This window comes from Carassius gibelio, chromosome A9, assembly GCF_023724105.1.
Source record: "Carassius gibelio isolate Cgi1373 ecotype wild population from Czech Republic chromosome A9, carGib1.2-hapl.c, whole genome shotgun sequence".
NCBI classification, from domain to species: Eukaryota; Metazoa; Chordata; class Actinopteri; order Cypriniformes; family Cyprinidae; genus Carassius; species Carassius gibelio.
In genome coordinates, this window is record NC_068379.1 from 28,475,535 (window position 1) to 28,498,993 (window position 23,459).

General features: G+C 34.4%; 1 protein-coding gene across 2 annotated transcripts in view; it reads right to left on the minus strand.

The window, feature by feature from the left end:
• Positions 1–23,459, minus strand: part of LOC128020102 (anion exchange protein 3) — a 69,691-nt gene that overhangs the window by 30,520 nt on the left and 15,712 nt on the right. For both annotated transcript variants that reach the window (XM_052606714.1, XM_052606713.1), the window contains exons 3-6: positions 10,469–10,625; positions 5,887–6,134; positions 4,018–4,193; positions 2,566–2,786 (exon numbers count right to left, since the gene is read on the minus strand). In XM_052606714.1, the coding sequence (XP_052462674.1) occupies positions 2,566–2,786; positions 4,018–4,193; positions 5,887–6,134; positions 10,469–10,625 (802 nt within the window). The remainder of the gene's footprint in view (positions 1–2,565; positions 2,787–4,017; positions 4,194–5,886; positions 6,135–10,468; positions 10,626–23,459) is intronic.

Genomic DNA, 23,459 nt, shown 5'->3' on the forward strand with positions numbered 1-23,459 from the left:
TTAGCAAAGGTCAGTGACATGAAATGCCTAACCTTTATAAAATAATCTATTGCCCAATTCTTTAGGTCAACGTAAATATTATATGAGCTGTTTTATTTTCTATTTCGTTTCCAGTTATTTATTTCTGCAACCATGTGTATCTCAACATGTCTACATACAGTATAAATCTCAGATTTAATAATAAAAAAATATTCATTAAACGTAAAAAAAATACATCAAATTTTTAACACATTTTCACGTTTTAGTTTTCATTTTTAGTTTTTTTTTTTATGTCTATACAGTTTTTATCATAACTAAATGAAATCACAAATGTGGTTTTAGTTTTAGGCTGAAGTTCTTGATGCCCAATTATGATTTTTGTGGACCATTTCCGGTTTTCTTTTCTTCTAATGACCAGATTACATATACCCATTTCTGATATCTGCATTTACACTGAACACTTGGTGAAACAACCCAGGGTAGACGTACTGATATGTTGCAATTATAGGTGGTGAGAGATCACTTTAAACCACGGACTGAAAAACAACCCCGCAACAGTGTAAAAGTAATGGAAAACCATGGACTTGGCAACAATTCCAGTTAAAGAGTCCACCTAAGTCAGTGTCAATCACCACAATCGCTTTTTCAATAATGTACGACTCGCATAAAGATGGGAATACCCAATCTGTCAGCCTACATGACAGATGCCAGTGCACGTATCTAATTCGTAACAAATATATTTCCTCACATGAATGAGGCCTGAAACCAATCTGAGAATATCAGAATCCATGTGCTTTTTTCTTACTTACACATTCATGGGTCGCATCTGATCTGTGCCGCATGTGATCTATAACAAGGGTGTCCAATCCTGTTCCTGCAGGGCCAACGTCCTGCAGCGTTTAGCTCCATGCAGTTCCAACACTTGTTCCCAGGAAGTTTCTAGTAAATCTTGAAGACCTTAATTAGCTCATTCAGATGTATTTAATTAGCATTGGAGCTACCTCTACAGATCAGTGGCCCTGCAGGAACAGGTTGGGACACCGCTGATCTATAATAACCCTGATTCGTCCTAAAGTCATGAACAGTATTTTTAAAGCTTTGGTAACCGGGATGAAAAGTTTTCCACTTCTATGGACAGACATTTGATATTACCTTCCTGATTTCAAATAACATTTCTCCCAACCAAAAAAACATGAGATTTGCGTTTATAATACTTAAAAACAAAATAATGGGACACCAGAGTATACTCTATTCACAGAAAGTGCCAATTAGTCTCCTGCTAAGGTTTTTAATGAAGTGGTGGTATTCTTGGGCTGTCATAACCTGTAATCAGTTGAGCTTATCATTAATGTAAAAACAATGAGAAACACTCTGGTGTATGGTACAGACCCAGTGATCCTGACCACATCTGAACATCTTGAACTGCAGAAAAGGGAGGAGAGGACAGGCCGAGTGCTGACCACGGCCAGCCAATGATCCTGTTGTTCTGCTTTTCACCAAAACACATTTATAAATATGGACATGAATACCCCAGCGCCCCCAAACGTACTACAGAGCTTGCCAATGCAGACTTCTAAGTCCACTAAACAAACACTCCCTGTCATCACTCCTCCCCTCTGGAGCATACGGAGGGGCCACGTGCTTTGTGCTTGTAAAGATCAAGTTAAACCTTCGGCCTGAGACTTGTTCGTTGGTGTGGCTCCTATGACACATGAAATCAAACACGCTTGTCTAATTTAGTTTGAGTTACTGCACTGATTTCAATGAAGATCCAATGGCCACGATAACATGCACGTTGTCTGCTTTAATCCTTGTTTTAATCATGGCTATACACAATGAAAACTCAAATCAGGAAGTCCACTGATTTTTGAGACAAGGGACAAAATACTAAAGAGCAGGACTGAAGGTTTACCAGAATGCAGGGGGGGAAATTATAGATACAAATTTTAATAAGAACATAAAAATGTGCTTTCTTAAATAAGTCCTGTCCTAAAGAAGATTCATTATTATAATAAATAAATAAATATAAAAAAGGTCAAGACCCTGAAACAAAGCTTCCTTGCTTAAACTAATCATCTGTGAAAGGTTTATGCTCACCACACTGCAAAAAAAATAAAAAAGGATTTTAATGACGGTGTATGTTTAGAAAAGATGTTAAAACCTCTTTTCAAAAAATGGTTAGCTCTATTATATGTTACTTTATTTAATTTGTTTGTAATTGTAATACATTTTAGGAATTTTTTGATATTTTTACTGTAAAAAATAAAAAGTCAGGATAAAAAGAACAAGCAATTTTGATTTATGATAAATAAATAAATAAAAATGATTAGAATCCTGCAAATAAAGATAATGTAAGTAAACGACAACTTTGGATATAGTCTGTAATCATTTAACTTTGATCAAATAAAATATGAAGGAATATGAAATTGTGCATAGGAATATTACAGTGATCATATCTGATAACTGGAAAAATGTCAAAAACAATAGTAGGTTAAACAGAGGAGATTGTTTGTCTCAAGTCTCAGATATCAGTGAATATTAGGGTCCTGTTATTTTCAAGTCTCTTTCAGAATTGACTTTGCTTACTTTTCATGTCATCCAGGTCAGCGCTAGCTAGCATCTGAGCCTCCGCCTCGTCTGTAGGTACTTTCTGGTACACCGCGGTTTCTATGGCTGTCATGCTGCCTATACAGATGCGTTCTCGTAGGTCATAGCTGGTCCGTTGAGCTCCAGCCAGCCGGTGGACGGGCTTCCTGCGAAACCAGCCTCGTGCTGTCATACTGGCAGGTTCTGGAGATGGGCTAAACCTGTGAAAAGAGACCTACAACTGAGTATTGCTTTAAAAACGATGTTTTTTAACCCATTTTGTGTTCATTGTTATTAGTATGACGGCATTAACAGAGTTGCATTGCTAACAAAGTGAAAGATGGACATGATTCTAGGTGGCTATATTAAGCAAAATGCTGATGAAAAATAAAAACACACACAAAAATGGTGGTGACAAAGTTTAAAAAGAGCACCTTATTCAATGATTTAGCCTGAGAATGAGCTACAGAGTTAAATTTCATCTGCAGGCCCTGGACAAGAAACCCTTGTTATTCAGCTCATGTAGTTAATAGAAATTATACACCATAAGAAATTTGATATAAAAAAAAAAAAAAAAAAGACAGACAATACATTCAAGTGCCTCATAATTCAAAGTTACAGCCCTGCAAAAAAAAAAAAAAAAAAAATAAATAAATAAATAAAATTAAAATAAAATAAAATAAATAATATTGTAAGTTAAATAATATATTTATATGCGCTGCAAGAAGCCAGTGAGCCAGCAGAGGGCAATAAAATACAACTTTTCAAGTTCACTCCTTTCGTTTTCACAGTATCACATTGTATTAAAAAGGTTGCATGTACTTGCCATTGAAAGCACATCTAAAGGTGACTGCTGTGAATTGACCATTCAGATGAACCACTTGAAAACCAAAGAGCAAGATGTTTCTTACATTAATATTTTTTATGTACTGCAGTATCTAACATTTACTTAATAAAGGACCATTCTGTGTCAAATCAACCAAATTTTAGCTTACTTCCACTACTTGTTTGATTTATTTATCTAAAATATGATCACAAGCAAAATATTTTACAATATCAATATCAAAACAATAACTTCTATCACAAAATATCTTCATTTGGAATGACGTGACAGTGAGTAAATTATGCAATTGTAATGTTTCCTTGGTCATACTTTTTATTAAGGTCCAATTCTCTCTATTAACTAACTATGAACTATGAGTTTTTGTTACAATAAACTCTTAATTTGGTGTTTATTAGTAGTTAGTAAGGTAGGATTAAGGGCTCTAAATATGGTCATGCAGAATAAGGCATTAATATGTGCTTTATAAATAAAGGCTAGTAATAGGCATGCTAGTTAATAGTGAGAATTGGTTCTTAAAATAAAATGTTAAAGTATCTTCTTCAAGCAACCCGTTAACGTGTTTTCAGGTCTTTAAGGTATAGACCCATCCTCACTTATTAGCCACATACCTGTTAGAAACCTCTTCCTCCTCTCCTCCATCCGGGCGTCCTGGTGTTTCCTCCTGCTCCTCCAGTCCAGCGTGGCTGGGTGGCGTCTCCTCACTGCTCGTGGGTCTCTCGCTCTCCATATGGAAGCTGGTGAGAGGGAGATCAGCCGCCAGATCCTCCTCACTCCCCAAACTGAGCTGTGAGATCACAACACCATTCAGCATCTCTCCATTATCCCATCCCATCGCTCACACAGTTATCCCGACAGAGAGTGGTGCAGAAAGAAACTGTACTGTATAGAGCGTATACTTTTATGCACACGAAACGGAATGCAATGACAAATATTTCAAGCAACTCTACACTGTTGTCACATGATCTCATTACGGTGTGTATTTTTGTTGCATTTACTATTCTTTGTTTTGGTAAATTATTGACACTGTCCTTTTTCTGTTGTTACTTATACTATGTCATTTATCTCTGTTTCCAATACATAATTGTACCTTGACATGCAACTGCAATCATGTCTATCCCCGGACTGGGCAAATATCTACTGTCCACTTAAAGCTGCAGTCAGTAACTTTTGACGCTCTAGCGGTTAATAAACAGAACTGCTTGCGTCTTGCGGAAGAACATCGTAGCCGGAACTACTTCTCTCTGTTTATGTCTATGAAGAATCACAAAGGTACTGGGTTACTCCGCTGACGCAATCTAAAATAGTCTGAATATAAACACTTATTATAGGTGCACCCTAGTGATTCAGGACAAGCTAAAAACACGGTTTGGAAAATGGATTCATGGTGTACTCACTTATTATATAAATTTTTCTACATTTTGAACACAAACAAAGTTACGGACCGCAGCTCTGATTGGTTGTTTCTTACCAGGAGCGGATGAATTTCTGCAAATGGCAATAGGACCACTGGGAGGAGCCAGAGGAGCTTGATTTTTTCACAGATTATCTGTCTCATATTCTACTGTCAGGACATAATGACAGCTTTAACAAATATGTAAAAAATATATTTTTACAAAAATTACCTACTGCAGCTTTAATTTGATTAAGTGCTTTTGAAATGACAGTTTATGTTTATGTAAATCGACTGTCTATTGGGTAACTACTGTTGTACAGCATCCTTGAGCTTAGGAAAGGTGCTATATAGATTAAACATATTATTATTATTATTATTATTATGGTTGTTAGAAATTGCATGCTTAATTTGACATCCTGTCAATATGGTTATTTTATTGTACAAAGTGCAATAGAATGGGTGCACAATCAATCATTCTAAATATACACATAAAATATTTGTTGTTAGAATGTTAGAGTTAAGGGACTATTGCAATGTAATATGTTCCTTTTATTTTATTATTTTCATTTTTAATTTAGTGATTTTACCAGCTACTTTTAAAGGGCAAGCAATCAGTTTAAACTCATTTTTGGCATATAATGTTCAATTGCACAAAGCCTACATACTGTAGATAAATTCACTAAATTTGGTTCCATTGCCTCCAAACCACATTTTGTTTGGAGGACAACTATTTTGTAAATAAAACATTTAAATGAATTTACATGTTAATTACAATTATTATTTTAAAGATTTTTATTGTATTTTTTGGGTTTAAAAAAAAATCAAATGATCGACAGATTGAAAACTAATTTGTTAACTTTTGATAGTCCAACTGCAAAAAAAAAAATTGCATTCAACATTTTTCCACTGCATTTTTCACACTTGGAATGGAAGGTTTAGTCAAGTGCACTGCATTTTAGCACATAATATACCAAGTATTAGGTCACACATTTGTCAATATCAACTCATCTCAGTATTATAAAGTCACATACATAATGCATTTTGCAAAATTTGTAGTATGTTAACTTAGGAAACCTCACGTTACCTGTGGCAGCTCTTCAGAGGGCTCAGTAGGTGTGGCTGCTTGGCACTGTCCCTCTGTCTCAGACTCCGCCTCCTCCTCGTCCACCTCTTGAATAGTGGGTGTGACATCTGACGGAGGCATGGACGTCTTCTTTTTCTTCCTCTTTTTCTTTCTCCTGCGGTCCATACTGAGCACCCTCTTGCGGAAACGCTGCGGGGGGAGGTGGGTGGACAGGGGGTGGTGGGTGTGGTGGAACGTATGCCGGTGATCTATGCATAGAGAGAGAGAGAGAGAGATTAAAAGCCTGTTCACTTAAACCATAACCATAACATTTTACTAATCATTCTAATTCTGTGAGAATAGCGAAGTATATTTTACAACTTTAAAGATTACGACACAGATGAATGATATTCTCAAAATCACTTTTTTTTTTCCAGCTGAACAATTGGAAGCCAATCAGAATCCATTTGAATGTAAAGAACTTGAGCATTTAAAGCAACAGACAAAACTATGCATATGTTTATATACAGAATGTTACTCTCCTGTAGGGGTTGAACGACTAGTGATTTTTTTAAGTCGACTTTTTTGTGATGAAAGTTGAGTTGAAGTCGACTAGTTGCTAATGATCGTTATTAATGAAAAAGTCTGGAGCTGTAAAAAAAACACCAGTGCACAGCTATGGCATATGACACAGTGCTGCATACATGGTTATTGCTCCTATAACAGCTCATTTTTATCAGTTCTTTTGTCTTTGGGTCGTTATATTTCTCACAGATTTCTGCTCGTTTTAAATCAGAAAGAGATAAAGTAGCACAGTAAAGATTACATTAATTTGAAGCTTGACCATTGTAGTCGACTAGTCGACTAATCGATTAGTCGGTGCAACCCCTACTCTCCAGTGGTGTAGACAATAATATTGTTATCATTCTTGGTTTGAACGGCCTTAAGTAAAGGACGACTGTGGACTCGTACAAGAATCTAGAACAGCTATGTAGGAAATGGGTTAGCTGGGACAACATCAATTACACAGTTCATCACCACTATACAAACATATTTGACCCGAGAATGGCAACCACTGATCAGTTCATCAATAAGAAACAGGTATAGCAGAGAGCTGTGTAATTAGCAATGATAAAGTCTTTTAAAAGGTCACAGATAATAAACATGCCATAGTTGTAACATGTATGGTCTTTGTGTCTTGTTGTTTGACCCATATATATATATATTAGGGCTGTCAAATGATTAAAATCTTTAATCAAATTAATCAGAATTTTCAGTGGATTAATCATGATTAATCACTATTTGCAATTACACCTGAATCCTAACCATTTTTTTTCTGAAATGCATACCAAAAGATAAATAACAGGACACAGATACATAATTTTAATGTATTGATTCATCAATATGTGGTTCTTTTTTTCTGAATTTCAAAAGTTTAACATTTACTTAGATCAAATTTACCTGAGCACTATATCAAACCATGCCATTTAACTACAGATAGTGTAAGAGTTTTAGGTGAACCAGTGGTTAAATATAGCCACATATCTATGAAATTATGCATAGAGAAACTCGAAAGAATGAACTCAGAAACACAAACATGTGCCCTCTGCACTCTGGGCACTCTTGTTTTTGGGAGGTGTTCATTTGCTCTGCCATAATACTTTAGGATCGATATTTTCACATTCTGAAGGCTTCAAGTGCCAGTAAAACCAAGTAAAAATGCATATGCTTTCCCAAACAGCTGTATTTTCGCTGCATTGCATGTATGCGTTCTGCACATGTGAAGTGTGAAACACAGGACGCTATAACAGGAAGAAGCTCCAGCGTATCAACTACCAAAGTCGTCTCTGTTTATCGAGCTTGGTATGAATGTATTTGAGAGTAACTGGGGTAAAACCGTAAGCTTCTTCTGTGTTTTCGTCGCAGCGCTCGCCGCTGTTTTTTATTATCTTGAGAATTCAGAGATCAACGAGACTTTCCTGACCTCAATAATTTGTCACACTGCGCATGCGTGAAACGCATTAAAAAATTGACGTAATTAACAACAAACAACTAATTAACGTCATTAACGTGCTATTATTGACAGCCCTAATATATATAGCGCGTTTTATATATATATAAAAATATATATTATAAAAATATTAAGAATTCATCACATGAATAGATGATATTTTGAAATATATTAAAACATAAAACAGTTTTAACTGTAATAATAGTTCATAATATTACCTTTTTACTAATCAAATAGATGCAGACTTGGTAAACAAAAGAGACTTCTTTCAAAATCCTTTGACTAACGAAAAAAAACAAAACAAAAAAAAAATAATACAATTTATTTAATTGAAAAAAAAAAATAAGAACTTATTTGAAATGGGACATTTACATATAAAACTGCAAGCAGATGGTTGAAGAGAAGGGGTTGAAAATTATGACGGATTTGTGTCATCAACCGAAATGGAAAGTCACATCAGAGGTGTTTTTGGAATAACACTGAAGAATTGTGCACAGTAAGATTGTGAAGCGTGTGAACTTCATGCTGACTGTATGAGTAGTTTTAGCCACACAGAGATGTTAACGTGTGATTTTTCCTGCAGCAGCTCTGTGTTCAGGTTGCCTCTTACACCTCCTTACACCTCCCACTACTGTCGCCGCATGTGGATGGAAATGTGGGCCTTGATCTATCTAGGTTCGTAAAGCGACTGGCACAGACACAGCCCCACAGGAGGCCAGGGAATGTGAGAGAGCCATTAAAAGTCTTGGTAACACTTTAGAATAAGGTTCCATTAGTTAATGTTAGTTAACTACTTTGGTTAACATGAACTAAGCAAAAACAATCCTTCTACAGCATTTAAGTCTTAGTTCATGTTAATGTCAACATTTACTAATGCATTATTTTAAAAAAAAGTTGTGCTTGTTAACATTAGTTAATGCACTGTGAATTACCATTTACTAACAATGAATAACTGTATTTTCATTAACTAACATTAACGAAGATGAATAAATACAGTAATAAATGTATTATTCATTGTTTGTTCATGTTAATTAATACATTAACTAACATTAACTAATGAAACCTTATTCTAAAGTGTTACCGAAGTCTTGTCTGTACTTCTGAGGCTCCTTCCACAGAATTACATTTCTGGACATGGAGTCTTTCAACCAGACATTTTGAAAACAACTTTTAATAAAGTATGCATTGAATGGCCGTATCTTTGACCTCATTTACACCTCTTATTAACATTTGTCTCTGGGAATTCAGTCAGGTTTTCAGTCAGCACTAAATGCAGCTCTAAAAACTGATTTTTGTCAAAACTGATTGGTTCTCTTGGAGTGTGCGATCTGTCATGTGACAGATGGGTTTTGTTCAACTATGCTTAGATTCAAAGAAAATGGAGCGTGAAAATAGATATCAGATCAATCAAAATTCAATCAAAATATTTTGAAGCCATTTTCCCTCAGTTTCAGCATTGGTGCAGAAACTGATTTTGTTGTCATGGCAGAGCAGATCCAAAGCGTTGTGTGACCGGATCACTCAAATTGCATTTGAAGGACGTCAGAAATGCATCAATTGCATTTAAAATATGAATACTAATGTTTAAAAACATGGGCTAAAAATAATCAGAAAAATACTAGAAATATTGGTGCTACAGAGTTATTTTAGTATTATTATATACTATTACAGCATCTATTTGTATTTTGAGTTACCATTTACTTTTATATTTAAATTTTAATTGTAGTTTAAGTTTTACTGGTTTTGTTGTGCTTGTGTCACTTTTATTTTTTAAGTGTTTTAAGCCTTTATTATTTTTAAGCATTTTATTCATTTTTGCATTTAGGTTTTTTATCTCATCTTTATATTTCATTTTCATTTCAATTAACAAAAGCTTTTTTTATTTTCTGTCTTTTATTTATATCTATGAAATCACAAACCAACATGAAATGAAGATTTTTTTATTTTTATTATTATTATTACTATTGTTATTACTATTATTACCACTACTACTGCAGCTACTACTACCATTAATTGTTAATATTAATACTAAATAATATATGTATATTACTAATAATCTATTATTTTACATGACTAATTTACATTATTGCCATTATTTATAATAATGTTAATGTAAATGAAAATAATAAATTACAAAAATCAGTATAAATAAAAATTTATAATACTACAATTATTGTTATTATTATTATTATTATTATTATTACTGTTGCTAATAATAATAATAATAATAATAATAATGTTGAAATTAATAAATACTATTATTATTAATAATTTAATATTAATTTAATCCTAAATTATATTATTTTATCATTAATGATACAAAAAATAATAATACTAATATCAAAATCATTAATAAGAATTGCAATAATAGAATAGAGGTTTTAATAATAATACTAATAATAATAATAATAATAATTATTATTATTATTATCATTATTATCATCACCATTATTATAAATCAGAATTTTCCTGACCTGACCACTGAACCTGACCATTTCTAAACCAGCATGACTTGAAGATTATCCACCAAGGAATTATTTAAAATTGAGTGCCCATATTATTGTTGTGAGATATCTGTCAGACAGTACTTACACTCAAAGTCTTTCTCATTGTAGCTGCGGCCCATTTTGTCTGCGCCATTGATGGCAGACTCAGTAATGATGTCCCCAAACCTCTCCACAGACAAGGCCTTCTCCCATTCCTCATCTTCTTTTCCTGCTGTGGAGCCCTTCTCTTCTTCCGACAAAACCTGCAGACGAGATCATTTGAAACCACACAGTAAGTGCCAGACAGATGTTCCTCATGCTAAAACACATTTGAGGAAGTAAGGGAAATAAACTTGAGGCCGAATGATTCCTTCTGGCACACTCTGGAGTGTTTAAGCAGTTACGGACAGATGTTTTATACTATGTTCTCTCAGCTTGAACCACAACCATTAGCTCTCATCCAGTGCGCCACAATTCTGGATAGGTTATCATCAACCGTGTGTCATTATTTGTAGCCCACTGAAGAACAGGGCATTAAGGTGACTGAGAACTATTATAGATAATACTGTATATATATACATATACAGTACAGACCAAAAGTTTGGAAACATTACTATTTTCAATGTTTTTGAAAGAAGTTTCTTCTGCTCATCAAGCCTGCATTTATTTGATCAAAAATACAGAAAAAAAATATAATATTGTGATATATTATTACAATTTAAAATAATTGTTTTTAAATGTATTATACTTTAAATTATCATTTATTTCTGTGATGCAAAGCTGAATTTTTAGGATCATTATCACATGATCCTTTAGAAATCATTCTAATATGATGATTGATTATCAAAGTTGGAAACAGTTCTGCTGCTTGATATTTTTTTCAGAACATGTGATACTTTTTTAGGATACTTTGATGAAAAAAAAAAAACTATGTTTTTAAAATATAAATATTTTGTAATAACAATATACACTACTGGTCAGTAATTTGGGGTCAGTATTTTTTTTTCTTTCTTTTTTCTAATAAAATCAATATTTTTATTCAGCAAGGATGTGTTAAATTGATAAAAAGTGATAGTAAAGAAAATATATTATTAGATTTTTTTTTTTTTTTTTTGAATAAATGCAGTTCTTTTTAACCTTTAATTCATCAAATATATGAGACAGCAGAACTGTTTCCAACACTCATAATAAATCAGAATATTAGAATGATTTCTAAATGATCATGTGATAGACTGGATGTTACATGTGACACTGAAGGCTGGAGTAATGATGCTGAAAATTCAGCTTTGCATCACAGGAATAAATTATTTTTTTAAAGTATATTCAAATAGAAAACTATTATTTTAAGCTGTAATAATATTTCACAATATTAAATTTTTTTCTGTATTTTTGATCAAATAAATGCGGGCTTGATGAGCAGCAGAAACTTCTTTCAAAAACATTAAAAATAGTAATGTTTCCCAAACTTTTGGTCTGTACTGTATATATATATATATATATATATATATATATATATATATATATATATATATATATATATATATATATATATATATGACGCATAACAATTTGGCCCCTTCTTACAACTTTTGACCCTTGTCAGATCAGATTTCCCCTCAACATTAACAAAAATAATGTTCAGAAGCGAAACAAATACTGAACAAATACTGAACTTTTTCTTCTTCTGAAAAAAACTGACAGAGAATGATTAATATTTTGCAGAATCAATAGAACGTTTTCATTCAAATAATCTCATTTTGATCATAATCAGTAAAAAACAAAACTCTTCATCAATGCATGTGGGATGTGGCACTGGAAGGACCAATCATAATAGAGCTCCTTATGTGGCCCCGCCCACAGCTCCACCTATGGGAGGCATCTAACATTTGGCTGGTGGGTAGAAGGCTTTGAAGAGCGAGGGTGGGATAAAGCATACTGACAGGCTACAAGGCTCATCAGTCAGAGTTAATGTCAGAATGTCAGCAGGAAGCCGGCAGCAGCCCTGTAGCGCACCAATCAACAACCACAACTGCATTCAACAGCACCTCTGTCATGTCGGACGAGCAACAAGATGCAGAATGACCAACTGAACGCAGCAAGCATAAAAGCCAACAAATTATTCTTCCTGAAGCATTAAAACCATTTATTCTTTATTCTTTTAAATAGCCACATTTCCTTTGATTCTTCGGCAATCGTCACGCATCTGCATAATTAATCAGAGCAGATGGGGCAAATTCGGCAAAACAGAAATGATATGGACAGACAAGGCACTAATTAAAGGAAACAAAGTCTTTTTTTGTTAATTGTGTCCCTCGGCTTTGCGTAATTTAATGAGGACAACATTTCATTATGCTCTCGGTGTCTGCGCGCTGTGTCCCACTCTTTCATCACCTCTGAAGTGCTGACTTTAATGAAGACACTGACCTGTGAAGTCAAATGATAAACGGCTTGCTCTCACAATAACGAGAGACTTGGAAATGAGCCAGTGGGGAAGCAGGCAGAGAGGATGCTGGGAAAAGCCACTCTGCTGCATCACACCATTTTCTGCACTTTCATGTCCACATTTCCAACCTCTCAAACGTCTCTCGAGCAGAGCTTTGTCTGTGAAGCATGTGTGTGTATGTCACAAAACATTTTATGCTAATATTTCACACCAAAATCAGTTTTTGTTGTAATTGTAAGCATAATATATAATTTAAAAGGTAAATTGTATTTATACCTCATCCAAACTTACTTTTTGTGGGTTTACTATAATATGCTGTTAAAAAAATTACTGTTATGATGTAAAAAAACAAACAAAAAAATCACTGTACCCCTAGGCCATTTACACAAAATACGCCTTTGCATCTAAAATGGAAGACGCAGCGTTCAGAAATGGTTTTAAATGAAACCTCCACCATGTTACTGTCAAATAAAACAGTTGCCATGCCACCTTGCAAATGTACACAAAAGCTCGCAACACGTGCCCTGCCTACGGGTCTTCTGATTTCCATCGCTGTATGGTTTATTAGGATTGGACAATATTTGGCTGAGATACAACTGTTTGAAAATCTGGAACTGAGGGTGCAAAAAAATCGAAATACTGAGAAAATCACCTTTAAAGTTGTTCAAATTAATTTTTAGCAATGCATATTACTAATCAAAAATTAAGTATTTAAAATATTTACGGTAGGAAATGTACAAAATATCTTGGTGGAACATGATCTTTACTTTATATTCTAACGATTTTATATATATATATATATATTGTTTTGTGGTACAGGGACACACACATACACATAATGTATATCTATCTTCTTGAATATATATATATATATATATATATATATATATATATATATATATATATATATATATAATGGTCTATGCTTAATTTCATGAAGTGTGTGATATGTCACGGTTAATCACAAAAAAGGGTGTGATTAATCTGATTAAAAATGTTAATTATTGACAGTCCTAATATATGCGTGTGTGTGTGTGTGTGTTTGTTTGTGGGTAAAATTTAAGGGGAAACTTTTATGTTTTTATGAGCAGCAGTGTAACATTATCCCTTTCGTCTATCTCTGTTTGGGCACTCATTCATGGGCACTCATTCTCAGTCTTGTATAATTGACCCTTCTTAATTACCATAATGTATCAAAAGAACAAAACGAACAAATATTTTTTTTTTTTTAGAATAGTACATTTTGAATACAATTACTATACTGAATAAAAACGAGGGACACAAACAGCATTTGCTCTTCCAGTTCTCTAATTGTGTAAATGTTAATGGCTTGAGCGAGAGTGAGTGCAAGCGCTCCCAATAAAGGTTACAGATTGCAGCTCTCTTTATTTCAGATGCGAGGTGAACAGAATGACAATGGGAATCCAGCGAGGGCTGACAAATGTGTTTGCCTGCTGCTAGCAAAGTGCTCCGGGTAAATGGTGATAAACTATATCACAGGTGGTGAGAAGGCCGTCATGATGTCAACGTTTCAGAAGTCGACACCAATACAGTGAAATTTCTTGATTCTGTGTCCATTATATCTAAATATTACTGAAAACATAACTGTGTACCACAGAAATAAATGACAAGAACCTTCAATTGAGTTGTCTTTGCGGGGTGCGTACAAAAACAAATATACAACACAACCATTTTAGTCTGATTAATGAACAAATTACTTGAGCGGGTTATTTTCAATTAATCAAACACATATTGAGTGACTATAGGCTACAGTACGAGTCATCAATAAATGACTCTTATGAATTGGTTATTTTTAATGAATCAAAAACTTGCACAACCAGTGCAGTCTAATTCCCAACTTTTATGAGAAAGTTGTAGCGAATAAAAAAATACTGCGAGACTAGAATAGGTTATTTTTAGTAAATCAAAATCATACAGGGTTGTCTCACATTTGAATCAATGACTCGGTTCTTTACGATTTACCGATCAGTAAAAAGTCATGTAAATGCAATGAGATGACCAAAAAATTTGTTGAATTACATGCCATGTTCCACAAAACCTCAACTGTCATCTTTAAAGTATAATTTACAAAGTGCAAACTATAATCATTTCCATAAACATGAGCATCAATCTGTGTAATGTGTAGCTTATTTGTAACAATATAAGTTTTGCTGAAATCACATGACTTGATTCAAAACAAAAAATTCATGAAGGTTTTCAAGCTTTGTAAATGCACCATCACCAGTGGCATGTAGCCTCAATTAACACTGCTTTTAAAGTAGTTATTCTAACTAAACATTTAGTAATAAAGATCACACCAAGTGGTTTTCTCTGTTTCCTTAAGGCCCAATCACTTTGGGCCTTAAGGAAACAGCTTTTCATTCAGACAGCCCTCAGGTATCACATCCAGTCTGTATTTAGTACTTCTGATTCTGCAGAAAACTGCTTTTCTAATATTCTATATTTTATTATCTACTTGAAATCAAAGTACCAGTGCTACTGACACCTCAAATGTGGGTCCTATCGATGAAACCTGTGCCTCAGCTGAGAGAGAGGGAAGTGAACTCATATTCTATGCCTGGACTTCAACGAGGAAGCTGCTTGACGAAGAGTGTTCAGGGGGCTATTCTGCTGCTGGGAGTGCAGTCTGAAAGTGCAGGTGTGCCTGCTAAGACTGGCCTGGATATCAAGTGGCTGAGGAGGCCCACCTGAGCTCTTTGTGTAAGTATAGAATACACATTCATTCTCACAGACACTATAAAGTGCTGACATTTCCAGGCAGCCAAGGACAGAGAGAGTCAATCCCTGACAGTTTTAACAAAGTTGGGAATTTAAGTAGCAAAGTTTTTTGTTTCTTTGTTTCTATGTTTTTAAGTAAAGACGTAAAATTGATTAACACATTTAATATTTGAGTATGAATAACTAATTGAAAAATGTGTTATTTATATCTAATGGTGTTATTAACAAAATCCCGCGCACACACACACTGGGGCTGTGCGATCAAAATCCAAATTTGCTAATCGCAAAAGCGATGTGGACGCAATATTTCTCTGTTCCAGAGCATATGCATGACAGCCAGCCTTGAGTGACAGTCTTACTTACCAATAGAGTGAGGGCACATCCGTTCTCCCTAATCAGCCCTGATCTAGCCAACTGTGTAAACACCCACCATAAAAAATATATATATAAATATAAATATATATATATATTAAAGGGATAGTTCACCCAAAAATAAAAAATGACTCCCTCATGTCGTTCCAAACCCGTAAGACCTCCATTCGTCTTCAGAGCACAGTTTAAGATATTTTAGATTTAGTCCAAGAGCTCTCAGTCCTTCCATTGAAACTGTCCATGTCCAGAAAGGTAAGAAAAACATCATCAAAGTAGTCCATGTGACATCAAGTTAGAATTTCTTGAAGCATCGAAAATACATTTTGGTCCAAAAAAAAAAAAATACGACTTTATTCAGCATTGTCTACTCTTCCATGTGAGAGCGTTCACTGCAGTGTAATGATATCCGGTTCGTGAATGAATCATTTGATTTAACCGGTTCTTCTTAGTGAACCGGTTGAACCAGTTCACTGAATCAAACTGAATAATTTTAAACCGTTCTCGTCTCCAATACGCATTAATCCACAAATGACTTAAGCTGTTAAAACACAATTGAAAATTTAAAGGATTTCAGGGTTATAATGGGAATAGTATTGGATAAAATACTATTAAAGTAATAGCAAGCCAATAGGAACAGTAATTCCTATTTGAATAATGTCAAAAACAAAAAGGTATTTTGTAATGGTTTCATGGAAATTGTAAGAATTTCTGTATTTTTTTTTTATTTTTTTAATCAGCAGGGTACTGTGCTGCACATTATTGACAATAGCAAATAGCAATCGCAATATCTGTCAAATAAATTGCGTAATGGTTTTATACGGAACAAAATGTATATTCTATCACCCTACACCAACCCTACCCCTAACCCTAACCCTCACAGGAAACTTTGTGCATTTTTACTTTCTCAAAAAAACTCATTCTGTATGGTTTTGAAGCATTTTGAAAAATGGGGACACGGGTTATGTCCTCATAAGTCACCCTCTCCTTGTAATAACTGTGTAATACCCATGTAATTATACAGAGATGTGTCCTGATATGTCACAAAAACATGCCCAAACACTTTTTCTGGAAATTGTGAAATCATTTTAAATCGGAAATTAAATTAAACTAACTATTAATTGAAAATTGTGATAGAAAGACTAGGTTGTAGAGAACTAAAAACAAAACCTTACCCTTTTAGTGATGGAATAAATAACAATCCCTTGAAGCATTGAGAATTACATCATGGAATCAAATGTAAATACAAGCACAATAGTTATAGCATGCTTAATAAATAAACTAAATTGCATTTAAAGCTCAAATATCTCAGCAGAAAAAACAAGTGAGCTGCTTTACACGTGTGGCTTTTGCACAAGACTGTTGACAACAATGAAGCTCACAGATGCTGCCAAGGAGTGATGTGAGAAGAGAATGATGTAAATGAGATGTTTTGTTTAAGCTTGTAATCGTGAGTCATTGGCTTTTAAACAACTCCATTAGCGTCATTAAAGAGCTGCAGGGAGAAATGCCTTCCTCTCCTTAAAAACCCAAGATCATCCACTCACTGCTGGCATTTCACTACAACACTACGGCCAGATTCACAGCATCTGCCCTTTCCACAGTACCAGCGATGACTCACTATGGACAAATATTTCATTACACAGTTTTGAAAAGAGAGGAGATTTCAGGCAGAAATTGTCTGCTTTATTTTCTCCAGGATATTAAAATAGATGGCAAAAGCAGGTTAAATGTGTGTTCCTGAAGCATTGTAGCTACAGCTGCGAACTGAGACCCTTCTATTTAGTTGTTAACTTCATTATTCAGTCTGAACTAAATTTGCTGCACAATAATGAATATAAATTCAATAAATAGGCAATAAATTTACTGGTTGCATGCAGCAACATTTAGCACAAGCAGTTGAAATACAAAAACTAAAAATAAAGCTAAATATAAATATTTTAAAATGACTTAAACACACAAGAAAATTATTAACAGTATATTAAAGTCCCCATGAAATCCAAATGAAAGTTGTTTTGGTGTTAGCATCAATATGTTAGTATTAAGTTTACCTATAATGCATTGTGCTCCAAAACAATTATAGAATTCGCACTTAGAAGATATAAGCATTCAAAGCTTGCAGTTAACATCATACTTCACCTTCTAATTAAATCTTCTGACCAATCAAATGCTCTCTAGAATCCGAAGCGCCTGCCCCCTGCACTATAATAAGATGCTGAAGCGCAGAGCGTTGAGATCGGTCACTTGTTCACAGTGTAGTATTTCCTGTACAGTGAATGGAATTTAATTATCAAGAATTATATAACAATCAAATCATAGTTAATCTTCCAGTATACATCAGTCCATTCAAGCATGCAAGTCTGTTTACAAGTCATCTAACTTTGCAACAAATTGCATGCGTTGAATAATATCCTTCTCTTTCTGTACAATAAACCATACTCTGTAACTTTTTTAAGGAGAAGATCAATGTTGCCCCTCCAAACCTGAACAGGTGGCATCAGTATTGGGGGGGGGGTTACCCCAGCTGTACACAGTGCTATGAGATCATCATCACCATGACAACATGAGTTCAGACCACTGAGAATAGAGAGATCCTCGACCCCATACAGTGTAAACACTGATAACACTAGCGGGGACCTCAGGGGACCGATTAGGACAAGACATCTATTCCAGGGACAGTCCATCCTATGCTAGGATATCATCTCTTATTTTGCTCATAAACACACAAAGGCTTGGGAAAATGTGCATGTATGTACAAGAGGTATAAACTAACGATATATCATCATTGAGCTGCCCTGACAAAAACTGTGACTTTAGCATTCACATTTTTCGCTAGTTTCTTTCACTGCTGCATGACTCATTATGCTGCTTCAATGTTCACTTCGCTGCTACTGAATCCACAGAAGAAATTATATTTTCCCAGTGTTTTGAGCTTGCTGTCTGAATTGAATTAGATGAAATAGAAAAATTTTGCAAATAATAAATAGACAACTAGACAGGGTGTGTCCTAATTCATGAACAAATGACTCATTATGAGTCGATTTGTTGAGTGAAGCAGTCAGATAAAATTACAAACTCTCAATCTAACAAACGACAAACTAATAAAAAACATTCATTCGACTCACGTTTAGACTGGATGTTTTTTGACAATGTGTAGCTGAAATAAGATACAAAAACTTAAATGTGCACATATTGTTAGGGCCAATTCAGGCGTGTGTGGAAACACTGTACAGCTTTAATACTTATTTATAAAATGTTCTGTCCTTTTTCAAGTGAGTTTAACAGTTTAGTGCAAGGAACTCGCTGAATGTCACGCCTCCATTCACAGCAAAGCTTCACACATCCGTCTGTATAGGGTGAAGGAGAGTTTCTGAGTCACTCTTCTGGACCACGAAGCAGACGCGTAAATTCAGCCTGACTGGTTTTATACAGCTTTAACTCAGTTTTGCCATTACCAAAAATAAATTACTGGGGGACAAATATGTCCTTAAAAAGAAATGATGTATATTAAAATATACAATTAATTAAAGGGAAAGCTAAAAACTAAAAACTAATTATTTTTTTCTGTTCACAATTAAGTTGTACAGCAAAAATTAAGGTATATCATTTATTTCTACTTATCAAAATGGAATTGTCATGGAACACCATAATTTCAAGAACAACTCTGTGTCCTGTTGCCACTGGATTCTATGGAAAGTATAAATAACATTTGGTCAAATATTTGCGTGTGGGAAATCAGCGTGCAGTTCTGGCCTGAACTGAAACATCAGTGCATCAATCACTGAACACTTTCTGTTTCCTCCGTCTGGCCAAATCCTCTCACTTACTGCTATTGATTTCTGCATTCTGTGCTGATTTTGTCAATTCAGAGAGGAGGCACTGCTTGTGGGGAGTCTGCATCAACATACGGAATGTTGATTATTGCTTTAGAAAACAATAAAGTCACAAATGTGCAGCATTAATATGTTGATTTTGTAATAGTTTGCCTCCTGCACACTATTTTATCACTAAACATTCGATTCACTCTCATGAAACATAATATGATGATCTCTACAACCCAGACACAACATGCCAAATGGCCAGCCACATACAGGTCGACACCAGGCAATTAATCTGCTATCGGATGCCAGGGTGAGCAGATTGCTGCCTAAAACGATCCAACCACACTTATTCACAATATGTCAACTGAGTTCATGAAAACAGGCCCTAAGTGCCTCCTGTATGGGTACTAATAACGGTATGTTTGTTTATAACAAATCATTATGATGCATTTAAAATTAAAATTTTCCCTCATCTTGTGAGAGTCCACAGCACTATGAAAGCATGCTGTAACTCAAAACATCCGGACTCGTCCAAAAATAGCATTTAAATGACTTATGAAGTCTGAAATAACAATGATGAATATGTTCAAACACAGAAACATCTATTAAGTATTCTGAAACTGGGCCTATCCTGTGAAAGCTTATTTCCTCCATGGAATAAAAATATAAAATATATATTTTGTAAAACTAATTTAAAATTTCAAGTATTTTCAACTTTTAAAAGGTAATAGCAAAATGGAGTTATATCGCACAATTGAGAGTTTAAATCTCAGAATTCTGACTTTTCCCTCAGAAATGCTAGTTTAAATGTCACAGTCAGATTTAAATTGTAAGATATAAACTATTAAACTCAGAATTCTGAGAAAGAAATCTGAATTGTGAGATTTAAACTTCGAATTCGAAGAAAAAACTAACGCTTGTGAGATGTAAACTCACCATTACGAGTTTATAACTTGCAATTGATAGATTCTTACAAAAGTCTGAACTGTGAGATATTGTAAGAAAAAACAGTTTGAATTGTGAGATAAAAAGTCACAATTACCTTTTATATATTTTTATTCCATAGCAGAAAAAAAAACATCTCATGCTATCCAGTCATTGTAAGGTAAGATGGATAGAACATACCAGAAAAGTTATAATTATCATTATTAAATAATACAAATAAAAAATAATAAATTAATACGTGAATAAGCTGTTTATATAAATGCGTTAAAGAAAAGCCTCATGTAATGACCCATTTAATTTTTAAAGCTGCAGTCTGTAAGTTTTTCCTCTTTGTCTCCATCTCTGTTTGAAACATGCAACTGCAGTTATTTGCAGAATGATCTTCTTTATGTGGGTTGTGCATCGGCACGGCTCCTCAGCGTGGATGAATTTAATGCTTGGAGGTGTATGTGTTGGCTGTCAGTCGAAGCCCCTGAGTGAATATTCACTTTACATTAGAATTACAGATCCCACTGCACATCTTAGAAGAATGTAAAAAAAGAAGATTCACCTGAAAATGTCATATGAACAAGTACCATGTTTGCAGTTTTGTTCTGACTATAAAAAAAAAAAAGAAATCGTGCTACCAATGGTGATTAAATCGAATAATCGCAAAGTTAGTTCTGAACACGTCAAACCGTGCAAATTGTTATCATTGTTATACTTTGTTTTCAAATTGTTAATGTTAACACCAGACTACATGTATTTAGCGTGTATAAGCGTCATATCTAGATATACATTTATGTACAGTCTAATCTCTAATTGTCATACCATTCGAATTTCATCTAAAGAAATTATTCTTTTAACCCCAAAAAGCAAATTAATGTCCCTTAAAACTCATTCTCTTTGAAATACAAATCTTTTGTAAGTACAGTGTAATCCCACATATCTGTAATCAGATGCACATTTAAAACTGGAATATAACTTTAGATGTGTTTCATTAGCATCATGCACTGTTTTATTTTTGTTTATGACAAGTTTCATGGTTCCACCTGATATAAGGAGGCTACAAATGATCTGCCACCTGCAGCATCCACACATGCGATGAAGCCTACTAGCCGGGACTCCTTCTTTATGAATACAGACATGATGTAATGACGTAAAGACGAAGGCCCTGAACCACTCAAATTTGTAAACTCTGATACAACAAGCTTACCGTTGTTAACCAGACTAAGGTAAGGAGGTAATGTACTTGCTCAATAATAGATTTTGGAGCATTTTTAACCAAAATAAAATACAAATAGCAGCTTTAAGGGTAGAAGGAAAGGGTAGAAAACGGTCATGAAAACTAAAATGATATTAATTTACTTCATAAACTAATTTTAATTAAGATTTGATCACTAATAAAAACAAAATAATTCTGTTTTTCTGTAGTATCAGAAGAGCCTTGCATCAGATGTCGTAATGTGCCTCACCCTCTGAAAGCCGAGCTGCCCTTTAAAAGCCTAACATTAATAAAAGAGGATCCACCAGCGCCTGTGCTGACAGCACCACAGGACGACACGAACATCAACCAATTAGCACATCTCAAAATGCCTCTGACGAGGCAGATCTTTTAAAACGCTGGCCCTGATTCTCTATGCTTACATCTGAGGACATGTAAACTATCAGTGATGCCTCTAGTTTAACTGCAGGTGGTCCAAAAGGTCTCATTCGCTATTCTTTTTATATGTGGATATAAATATCATCACTTAAATTAAAAGGAGGAATGCAATGTGGCTATATAAACCACACGGGTCTGTTTGTTTGACTAATAGCAATGCTATCTCACGACCAATTTGTATGTATTTTACAAGACTTTGTATGACCTCACTCGTACAATTTTGTACAATCTGTCTAAACCCCATTGACAGGTAGGTTTACAGGCGGAGTTAGGTGTAGGTCATTTGTATGAATTCATACGAATAAGCCACCTCGTAAAATATGTACGAACTGACATGAGATCAGGAGTTGGGAAGTGTTCTGACAAACCTGTTAAAAAAAACGGGTAAAAAAAAAAATATTTTTCAAGCTATCCTTAAAAATAATGATTAAAATATATATATTACTTGTGAAGAAAATGTTTAATAAAAAATATAAATTACACGTAGAAATTTGTAGGGCCCCAATATTGGGGTTGAAATGTTGACAGGAGAAGTAGAAATTGAACAACAGCAGAATGTATCCCTATTACTGAGCCCTGACTACAATAGAAATATGATTTTCTTTTACACTTTTGTCAACACAACAGATTATCTCAGATACAGTCGCTTTCAGTTTTTATTTGTATATACATTGTGTTGCATAATTGTAAGCAACAGGAATGTAATGGAGTTTGACAGTTGAATGCATTAAAGAATGTGACTTTGATTTAAACAGCCTTTTCCTGCTCTGTGCTACTGCCATACATCTGATTAATGCTTGCTTGGACCAAAGCTGTGTCAAATATAAGTGCAAACATATCAAAGTATTCATTTAGATTAAATACAGCTGCACAATGTGATTTGAAAAATATTGCAATATATTGACAAAATAAATAATAAAGGCCATATCGCAAATCAATTGTGCAGCCCTATTCACACTAAAGGTCTCTGAATAAGGGGGAAAAATTCTCTTTCGCACATGCAATGCAGGCATCCACAAAAAGGGCCATTCGGATCTGCACACACCGACTGAGATCCGTGCATCCCAAGTGTCAAATGAAACGGAGGTCAGACTGACGCTATTGTCCTGTGCACAGCCGTGTCCCCAGCCATCACATG